Source organism: Epinephelus moara, chromosome 21 (assembly GCF_006386435.1).
Source record: "Epinephelus moara isolate mb chromosome 21, YSFRI_EMoa_1.0, whole genome shotgun sequence".
In the NCBI taxonomy this organism is placed as follows: domain Eukaryota; kingdom Metazoa; phylum Chordata; class Actinopteri; order Perciformes; family Serranidae; genus Epinephelus; species Epinephelus moara.
In genome coordinates, this window is record NC_065526.1 from 14,669,901 (window position 1) to 14,680,848 (window position 10,948).

The 10,948-nt window shown below is 43.2% G+C and overlaps 1 protein-coding gene across 1 annotated transcript; it reads right to left on the reverse strand.

Annotated features, from left to right (window-relative positions):
* Window positions 1-937: 937 nt before the first annotated feature.
* On the reverse strand, window positions 938-7,694 carry angptl4 (angiopoietin-like 4). Its single transcript, XM_050032749.1, has 7 exons — window positions 7,040-7,694; window positions 6,115-6,225; window positions 5,905-5,992; window positions 3,178-3,291; window positions 2,931-3,026; window positions 2,397-2,681; window positions 938-2,285 (listed from the first exon to the last, which is right to left on the reverse strand). The coding sequence occupies exons 1-7, from the start codon at window positions 7,565-7,567 to the stop codon at window positions 2,104-2,106; spliced, it is 1,404 nt and encodes a 467-aa protein (XP_049888706.1). The 5' UTR covers window positions 7,568-7,694; the 3' UTR covers window positions 938-2,103.
* Between the last annotated feature and the right edge of the window lie 3,254 nt (window positions 7,695-10,948).

Consider the following 10,948-nt stretch of genomic DNA (forward strand, 5'->3'; position numbering starts at 1 on the left):
ATATATATATTATATATATATATATATATATATATATATATATTTATATATATATACATATATATATATATATACATATTAACAAGTTTTATTTACATCATCTGCACATATATGAAACTTTTATCTCATGCATAGAGTGTACTACACTGGCGCTGCATGTCATCATCATCACATAGACCATCCCTGATGATGTGACCCAAACATCTCACTTTGTTCACCACATATAGCATGTAGTCTGCCGTGAATAACGAAGCAACATTTTGCTTCTGATCCTCCTTGCTTTTAGCATTCATAATGACACTCTTTTTTAGAGATAGACTAAATTTCATACTGCACATCATAACTTGAACAGACTCCGGGCAGTTGCTGTAAGCCAGCAAGTCTTCCAATCTTGTTAGATTGGTAAAAATAATGTGTTACATTGAACCAAGGATTATTAAACTTATTGTTTTACATGGAAAGCAACAATCTATAACTCATTTAAAATGTCCCCTCACTGGCGTAGAAACTTCAGCAACGTAGTATGTAGAACAACTTTATTGCAAGACAAATGCGTTTTGGCGTGTGGCCTTAAATACTGCCAGTTTTATTAGAGTTTCTATGCTCATAGTTAAACCACAAATGAAACTTTTAGTTTTTGATTAAATAATTTTTTTTACCACCATTAATGGCAAACAAATCGGCAACTGCATCATATTTCTATTTCATGGTAACTGGCTTGCTTTTGATATGACAAAATGTATAATAACAAAGCTGCTTGACTTATCTTGACTCTACGTGTGGCCATATTTTTCGAAATATCATGATGTTATATTTGCTTCTGTGAAATATTTGTGATTTTTTTGCTTCAGTCAGTCGACTGTTTGATGCTGGTATACTTCCTCAACTTGTATTTGTTGCAAAGCTGTGGCAGAAAATACACGTACAAAAGACAATATTAGTTTAAATCATTTTTATTGGCTCGCTATGGACCCAAAAATGGTTAAAGTCTCTTAAAAAAACAATTTTACATCTGGTAACACAACAAAGACAATATAAATTACAAACAGGCAGCACCAGAAATATATATATATTGATTCTTTAGCATTTAAATAAGGAAAGGGAACATCTACAGTAACAAACTCAGCTCACGAAGACAACAGATAATGTCACAACAAATCCGTAACAGATATATTTCTGAAAAGAAAGATGACATTCCTTCATACACTATGTACAAAACCATGCTTCTCGTATTAAAATAAGTCAATATGACTTAACGTCGTCAAAAACCTCCACAGAAAAATTAAAGTCAGTGAAGAATATGCTTAATTTGATTAAGAATTGCAGACAGAAAATATATTGTACAAAAGGCTGGAATGGTTTTCAGTGCCCCACAAACTGCCTTGTCAACATCAGTCTTAACACAGTTTCTGCGTCTTAATCCTTGTTTACAGTGATTTATAACTTTACATAATGCATTTGAACACAAATCTCATCATGCTCATGTCGTAAATGGCTCTTTGTTTTAGTGAAGTCGTTATTCGGTCCACAACATTGGGTTTAAAAGGCGTGCTTTATCAGCCTGCTTTTCACTCTTACATGCATCCTTTACGAAATAAGAGCCAATCTTGATATGTTTTTGAGCTGACACTTAACCACATTCAAACTCAACAACAACCCACACTTGACACCTCTTGTCTGGTGATGAGTCTCTACTTGTTGGAAATCCTTTGTGGCTTACAGCACAGTGGACAGGCCGGGACTCGCCCTCTATGTTCTCCTGCTCGGGGCCTCTGCCTTGTGCCAACAGAGGGAATCAACTGCGATGGTACAGCATGTGGAAAAACTTTCCACTGCATGTTTTACTAGTGTCTCTTTTTCCATCTGTGGCTCTAGGTGCAGGGGAGGAATCTACGTGTCCCTCAGAGAACAGAGCAGTGGAAACTCATTAAATGTGAGTTCTTTTTGCTTCTATTGTGAGGGCCTAGGCTCTGGTGTAAGGACAACCAGGGAAAACAGAAACCTCTACCTCATTAACCAACCACTGAGAAAAGAAAGAATAGTCCAAAATCTACTTCTTTCTCCCTCATCTCTTTGTCTCATCTCTCTGTCTCTTTCTATCCTTTATGACTTCACGATCACAGCGGGGGCGATCATCATCTTGCTGGACTTCAGAGGGTAGTAGCGGCCCCTCCAGGTCTTCCAGAAGATGCTCTGCTTCCTCTGGTGCCGCTGCTTGGGAGGAGGGCTCTGGAAGTATCTGCCATTTAGGTTGGAGCGCCCACAGTTACTGAACCACCAGCCACCTATAAAGACAAATGACAATATCAGGTTAGGTGCTGCCTTAATCCCAAATTGGACACTGGAAAGTAGACAAATAGAGGCATTTATCATTGTGATTGTCATTTTCAGCTTACCAGAGAGGTGCTTGGCGCAGTTGGTGTCATTTTTGCGGTCGTTGTCTTGGTCACGGGTGGAGAAAGGCAAGCTGGAGGTGGCGTCCGTCCCCAGGGAACTCTCCAAGGGGCTGAAAGCGCCGGACTTCTGAATCTTGAGCGAGTACTTTGTCTCCTCTCCGCCCAGATTGAAGGGGAGGCGGACAGATGCTACGTCGCCACTCCAGTCAGCAAGCTTGATGTTGAGGATGTAGCCGCCATCTTTAGCAATGGAGTGGATCTTTTCCAACCCCAACCAGAATTCACCTAGAGTAGAAGATACAGAGAAGAAGAGAAACGGTGAGTAAACAATCCAGAGTGGAGGCACTGCTTTGACTTCTGTTTGATCCATTTTAAGCTTATCAGCGATAAGATGCTTTTGGGGGACAGATCCTGCCCTCAGATGCAGTTGTTGTAAAAGACAGTAATGCTGCGTGAACTAATCTGAACCTGGCCCGGGCTGGCTTGCACCTGTCCAGTTAGTGAGAGTGAGATCAAAGTCAAAAGAGCATTTACCATTGAGGCCTCCAAAGCCCTTCTCGTAGGCCTGCCATAGCTGGTCAAAGTCCACTGAGCCGTCTTGGCGTCTTTGGATCACTGTCCATCCGCCATCTGGAAGGAAAGACAGGAATAGATTGATCAGGAGAAAGTTTCTTGCTTCTTGTGCAGTTTGGAGACTTTGAACAGTTTGAACTCGATAACTGATTGTATAAATAGTTAGCTGTTGTTGGAAAACCTGTGGGAAAAGTTTAACTCCACTTACCAGTTGTCATCTCACAGAAGACTTTAAAGGGCTCTGCGTTTATTGGCTGGATGGTGTAGACCCCGCTGGTGGTCTTTCCTCTCAGGAACAGTTCATGACAGTCTGAGGCCACCTCTGGAAGAAGAGGGGAAAAACATTAAGACAACCAGCTCCTTATGGAATCACTGCAAAGCCATAGATTCTCGGGGGAGACACAGGGGGCACATCCTCCTCAAACTTTTGAACATGTGAATTTGTCTCCCCCAATAAAAATATAAAAGCAGGAGAGGACTTCTACATAGATAAAATTAAAGATATTTACGCCATTAAGTGATGCAGAAGAGGCACAAATTGTTGCATAAAGATGTATCAAAATGCAGGAAATTAAGTGCTTAAGGACTTCCAAACCTCCAAGGCCCACATTTCCACTACCCTCTTAACCATTCTATTTATACATGACACATTTAACAGATTTGTTTTCCTTCACCTTTACTCCCCTGACCTCTGTTATTGTGATGGAGGTTTGCAAAACTGAGTGAAAGTTTGCTGGTCCACTGCCAAGTGAAATCTTGTTTACCCAACATTGATAAGTAGGTCATTCAAACATAGGGAACCTCCTAGTGACATGCTCCTCTGCACTGCGAGTACTGCATGTCTGCAAATACGACTATCGTTCCACACGCGCTTATCACTAAGTCTCGAGATATAAATGTGTACCCGATAGAGCCTTTGAGAGTGAGAACTCTTGGGTATAAATATGACCTTTCTCCCGGTTCCCAAGCAGACTTCCCTCTTTACAGCTGCTAAGCCTTCCAGGCTATTGAGTTGCACACACTACTACCCTTTAAATTCCTCAACCCCCTTCTGCCTGTCACTGATCCCCCCCTCTTCCCCCAGCTCATCACACCTCCCTCACGTGCACAGCAGCCAGTCGGTGACGTAGGAGTGCATGGCTTGTGCATGCATGGGGAGTGATCAGAGGGTGGTGAAGGGGGATAGGGGGCTGTTGCTGTAAAGGGACATCAGAGAAGGCAGTAACACAAAGCAGGGGACTCTGGAGCCAATTGGCGCTTTCATGTGCCTAATGAGGCTCAAGAACAATAGAAACTCTTCAATAATCCTTTTTTTTGTCACGCATAACATCAAGTGATGCTATTTAATATCTTTAAAATTACAATAAAATGTATTTTTTTGCTTTTAATGTATTTTCTTGTTGGATATTTGCCTACACATTGTTTAAATGTGAGCACACCAGCTGACCGCAGAGCCACAAAACCTCATTTGTGAGTAATGACCTTTCTTCCAAAGGCATGGTCTCGTGGTGGCCAGTTGTGGCTGTAGACTGCCTCAGGGGTCAGGGGTTCTCCTGAACTTTGGCACACTTCTTATTCATTACAATGGAAGAGGAGGTGGAGGTGGAGGGCTCGTGTGTAGGGATGGGGGAGGAGAGGTGAGGAGGGATGTCTGACTCCCTGACAGATCTAGGGGAAAGGTTGCTCATTCTTCTTGAGGGATGTACAACTGCTTGTTTTACCCAAAACGGTGGGACGTCTCAACAAGTTGGGCGGAGACGAGTGTCTTCAAAACGCTGGAGGATATCTGTACAAAGTTCACCGATAAATATAGGCTGCCTTCTCCCATTTTACTATTGTTTCTCCTTGTTTTTCTTTCTTAGCTCAGACACAAGGACAGGAATCTGAGGAACACTGCATGCTGCGTTTGTACAAAGCCCTGCAGGTTTCCTTCATCTACACCCGCACACACCCCAAAGAAAAGAACAGAGTGCGTAATCCCATTGAACTGTGTGACTGCGAACACTCAGGGACCAGGCGAACTTTCCCCCAGTTGAAACCCTGCCAGAGAAAGTTGTTTCTTTTTTCTTCATTCCTCAAATCCTGCTGATGTCAGAGCTCTGAGGTGTTATTGTGATGGCTGACGAGTCTGAACTGTTGCCTCAGCCGTGTTCACCTTTCACCTAATTCTCATCTATGGCCATTAGAAACAGAGGTTTGACTTTAAATGTATCCCAATTTACTAATTTATATACATGTACACTTTCAGTATGCAAAGATTTCTGTTTATTATCCTCCATCACCCTTTCGTCCTCTTAGTAGGCTAAACTGTAAGTGAGACCACTTGTGATGGGAAAGAAAGCTGAAAGTGTGTCTCAACTCTTCCCCAGTTGGTGTGTATCCAGCCCAGTACAGTCTGGATGAAAGCATTCATTATGACTGCTGGTCCAGTCACAGTTCAGTTCAGAGGGGAGCAGCAGCTGCTTGGCATAGCTGCACACTGAGAGCATCATTTACTGCCTTTTACAATTACTGTAAGCCCCAGTATGAGGGGCACTGGCGAAACTGAGCCTGAGGAGTTTCAACTAAGGCTATAAATAAAAACTAGTGATACATATTTGAGATCTGCAAAGTAGAATGCCTAATTTATAGTTGAAAATTGCTTTTTTTACTCGTTCAATTGTGTTAATGCTGTCCTGTATTAGTTGAATAATGCTAGTAGGATTTTGCAGGTTGCAGCTTCTGCAGAAAAATCCACCAGTTGAAATCTGTGGTGTCACGCTGAGTAGAGTAGCTGTCCCAAATTGATTAGATTCCATGATTTTAATTGCTAGTGATTTAAGCTTCTCTCTAGCCTCGCTCAACAGATGGCCCGCCACATTTGGCGTCAGATTTTGTTCAGTCGACTTACGACGGTGTCAGGAGAGGATTTTGGGCACTCTATGGCTTTACTTACCGGCTGGTGAGTCGCTTTGCTCGGCGACGCCACTTTGCATGTCATTGTCACTGCTCTGCGGGGATGGTTTCTGTTGTGCCTGTTGGACCTGGAAAAAAAATTATTAAATCAATAATGAGACTGCAGAAAATATGATGAAATAAGAACATACTTCACAACAGTTACGCTGATGTGGAAACGTTTGTGAGCTCAATTGTAAAGCGTCCTTACCTGACTCTGTAGGGTCCTGATGCGCACATTCTGCTTGTCAAGCTTCTCCTGCTGGAGTCTGATCCGCTCCATCAGATCGTCAATGCGTTTGTTCTGAGACTCCAGCATAATCTGACAAAAAACATGACACAAAGATACCACATTTTAGCACTTTATCAACTTTATCGCACACAGTGCCTGTGCTTAAAATGTGCCCGTGGTGCTTTAGATCTACATCACCACAGAAGCACCAGAATTAACCCAACAAATGGGCAACTTGCAGTTTCATTGAAACTTAAGACACATCTCCACCCTTCAAAGACAAGCATTTGTCTTTTCCACCCTGCTGTGGTGTGGTTATGTAACTCTCTCGCACCGCGGGATTTTCCATCCCGCTATAAAGCCTTTCAGGCTCATTTTATAGACGGGGATCTGAAAAGCACAGCTCTCATACGCCCCTTCCACTGTGTCGTATGGCCAAATACTCTACAGGTTGTAAATTGCTCCAGCTGTGAAAAATTATTCACACGTTCTTGTAGCTGATGATGCGTGCAGATCCCTTTGTCTGGCAGCCTATAGTATATTCCTGCACGTACTGCACGCTCTACCTCCATGCCATTCAAGCTTGTTAACCAACCCCCCTCTATTGCATTACACTACTACACCCGCTTGCCCTTTGTGCATTACAGTTTAGTGCCTATAAGCTGGGAAAAAGACCACCATAAAAGCCAACAGTCCATGCATACTGTAACTCGACTTGAGTCCCTTAAACCATCTGCAGTAGAACAACATCTTGTACTTTTTAATAATATCTTGAAGTAAATGAGTCATGTTCTGCAGACACTGCAAAGCCTCATTTAGTTTCATTTTCCTTCTTAACTTATTCCCCTCAGACTTCCCAAACAAATAATCATCAACAGCCAGACAGAAACTCGTGCATTCTCACCTGGATGTTGCGTGCATCACTGTTGTTCTTGGCACCGGCGTTTGTGTCAAGCAGCAAAGCGTCACCCTGCAGCATGCTGTCCACCCTCTCCTCCAGCCGGCTCATCCTCTCGCTCATCGTCCTCCTCTCCTGCTGCATCTCCTCTGCCTTCTCCCTCAGCTCGGCTGTGACATTCAGCAGCTGCCCCTCTCTGTCCTCCAGCCCGTGGACTCGAGCCTTCAGGGACTCCCCTTCCACACGCAGCTTCTGGCTCTCCTTCCCCAGCTCTGTCACAGTGCGGTTGTAGACCTTCAGCTTGGTGGAAATGTCCCTCATCTGGAGTTTGGTTTTGTCCACGTGCTCCTTCAGCCCCTGGCCCAGCTGCAGCAGGCCGTGGGCAATGACATTCACATCATCCCACGCCGCGTACTGTACACGCTTCTCCTTAGCAGCACCGCCGGGGGATGAGCCCCCTTTCCTCTCCAAAGGGAAACCTGTGGCCATGAGTGCCACCAGGCAGAGTGTCAGAGTTGCCAGTGTTGTCTTCATTGCTGCCGTTGTCCTAAACTGTTAAAGTACTTGTTTTAAGTATCCTGATTTCTTGTTGCAGAAGTCTGCAGCGTCCTGCTCGTCCTTCTTGACTTGGATTAGTAAGCTCAAGCTTCAAGCTGTGCAGTCAGAGCTCACTTATATAGTTTCACAGCCCTCAACTCTGAGCTGTAAACTGCCTGCCATTGGCCAGCCGAGCAGAGGGAGGGGTGCGGTTACTCTCAGGTTTCTGTCCCTCCTCCCCCTCTCTGTTAGCTATTGAGGTCTGAGGCAGAGGAGGGATGTGATATAACAAAAAGATTGGCCTTTTATCTCTGCACAGTGGGAGACACATTATCTACTGGAGGAAATGAAACAGTTGATATCCCCAGCAGTGCAACAAATCTATTCCTTTATTGTGAAGTATTGATTTAACACAGTAGGGTGTAGTATGCGTAGTAGTAAGTGAGCTAATCCATTCAGCACAGGGACTACCCTTAAAATGATAATGATCTCAGAATCCTAAATTAAGCTCATTAAGTGGAGAGTTTGCCTGTTTGGAGTAAAGAACAGGAAACGTCATTTCCAGTAACCTGGCTTGATTTAAAGTAAACCTTAACTGGCCTGAAAGTAAAAATGAAAGTGACAAATGCTGCAAAGGGCTGTGCTGTAAGTGGACCACACACAGAGATGCCCATGAAAGATGAAGCCCAGACCTTTATAGAGCGGACTCATCACCATCTGAAGGGAGAATGTGAGCTTCTTCTTCATGTCATTTATTCACACAGTCACAAAGGAAGGTCCTCTAGTCCATGTCCGGTGATGGTAAATGGAATTGCATTTGTAAAGGGCCTCTCTCGTCTTCCGACCACTCAAAGCTCTTTTACACTTCATGCCACATTCACCAAGTTTACACACACACATTCACACTCTGGTGGCCGAGGCTGCTAAAAGTGCCACCTGCTCATCACACGCTCCGTAACGGATGCAGAGCAACTGAGAGCAATTTGGGGTTTAGTGTCTTGCTCAGGAATACTTGCAGACTGGAGGATCTTCCGATTTGTAACTCCTAAACCAAAGTCGCTTATGTAACCTCACTTTATTGTCCCAAACTGATGGAATATTTTTTAATTGCCATTCACTCTATGGATCTTGCTTTTACTCTATTTTCTGTGTCCTACTTGTCTTTTTTTTGCCTGTCAGGATCATGTGCTGTCTGTGTGAATCAAATCTGTATTGTCAAGGAAACTGCACTTTACACCGTCTCCTCATAAGACTGAGAAAGAATTCATGCAAATTTGGGAAACATTAATTGATCTGCACAACAAGAAAGAAATACTAGCCAATAGTCAGGTACAACATTAAACTATTTAGGTTTAAAAAACAGTTACTCTAGCCTCCTCTCATGGAGGTGAATCCTTTCCTTGATTTCCCTTAAATTTAATCAGCCTGATTACAATCATAAGCCTTCACAACAATCTCTTAAAAATGCAATTTGTATTCACGAATAGCTCGGAAGGCAATTTTCTCTGCATGGGCAAAGAATGGCACCAGAAACAGGATTTCTTAATTTTCTGGGGATAACCTCAGGAATGAATGAAGTCAGTGACAGCGTGGAGTACGTCAAGAGAGGAACATGCGTACAACTTTGGCCTGAGGTGTTCCTCGATAACGATCTGCTGCTGGGAGGCCGTGAGGACTGTGAGAATTAGGGGAAAGTTCACGGCACAGAGAATGCCCATATTGCGAGGCCATGGTTTTTTTTTTTCAACCTCCGCTGGGGAGCTTGTAGGTTGTACGTGATCCAGGGCCAGACCAGAAAAAAGGAGCTGGATTAACCCTCTCCTGTCTGCAGCCCAGACTAAGTAGGTGAAAGGTAACTGTGACGGTGCTAAAGGGGAAACTCAGTGCAGAGGAATTACAGGGCCCTCACTTAAGCGTCTGGAATGTGACAAACATGCATTATTCCCTCAAAGCCTCAGCAGAGAGGGGTTTCCGCCTGAACAACCAAAGACTGCTGTGTTCTGGTTAAAAATAGATATTTCTAGATCAGTCTTTTCCTTTTGATAGGAGCACCATCATCAATACAGACAGATTTAGTTTTGTTCAAGCTGACAGACCTGTGTGTGTCAACTGCAGTCATGACTCATGTCCTGTCAGTTACAGTACAGCAGGATAATTACTGAACGGGAACAGGTTAATTTAGGGGAAAGGTGAAGTGGTTGAAAGGTATCTGTCTGCAGCAGGTACAAGCAGGAACATGGCATCTCAAAAAGACACCCGCTTCTTGAGAGAAATACAGTGACAGTTAAATTTGACAACCGTCTGGTACACGGTGGTCATGAAAGCACATGTAAGGAACGTACGTGCCTTGTTGCATTCTTCTGGGACATTACAGAACTTGATACGTATGTGAGTGAGGTGCGCAATGAGGTGGTATGAAAGAGGAGCTGCGGGCCTCCGTTTGTGGCTCTCTGTTTCTGTTTCATATCAGGCAAATGAAGAATTGAGATTTTTAAAGAAACAGTAAAGATTGTCAGAAATATATCTGTGGTGGTTACGATAAATTGCAGTTGTGTGTCAGTCTGGAGGAGCCGGTTGTACACAAGCCTGATGAGGTGGAATGTAGGTGTGTAAAATAGCCTCGGGTTTATCAGGGAAATGATGATCTTGATTTTGTGGTGCGTGGATGCATTAGTCAAACTGTCTCGGACAAATCCAGTTTGCTTGATATTTTAATTATAATTATTTGTGACTGTGGGATGATTCACGCTTGTTTCCATTATTACCTCTAAGACAGATTTGCACGGTAATTCAAGGCATGACGCATGCTTGTCATCTTTATCTTTACCTTTAAGACAGAACTGAACAAAAACAAAAACTCAACAACATAATATCAGTCAGACAACTCCCCCCTGCGATCACATGACCAATGCACTGATGGTAGAAAAGACGGAAGTAGTACAAAGATTGAAAGTTCGTCTAAGGGGGCAGGTTACAGTGGTGGATGGGTCAAAACACACAGGACTTTCCCTCAAGAGACTGATGTCCGTGTCCCTTGTGAAACCAAATTAACTTTGAGTTAGTTTCGGTACGTTGTCACCATGATTATTTTCCTTTTGTAACATCATTCATGGATTCATCAGATATCTTACAAACTGATGTATTGATGTTGTATGTACAATAAAACAAGAGTATTATCCTCTTTCTGTTTTGGTTGCACAGTGATACACTTCCTCTGCGGCATAAATCAGTCCTTCATTTTCCTGTGAGATCATACCCGGTGGCGGACAGAATAGTGAAAGTGAGGCTTATAGGGAACTAATCTAAATGCAAATGGTTTCATTATTCTGTAGCCATCACATTTTACAATCAACATTTGTTTCATAATGATAAGTGAAA

What these genes read in the sequence shown, in the direction of transcription:
- angptl4 (XM_050032749.1), bottom strand. Translation starts at nt 7,567, where the DNA reads ATGAAGACAACACTGGCAACTCTGACACTCTGCCTGGTGGCACTCATG. An exon ending in TCAGGACCCTACAGAGTCAG is followed by an intron (nt 5,993 to 6,114) that starts GTAAGGACGCTT and finishes TTTTTTTTCCAG; the next exon opens with GTCCAACAGGCACAACAGAA. An exon ending in GGGCTTTGGAGGCCTCAATG is followed by an intron (nt 2,682 to 2,930) that starts GTAAATGCTCTT and finishes CTTCTACTCTAG; the next exon opens with GTGAATTCTGGTTGGGGTTG.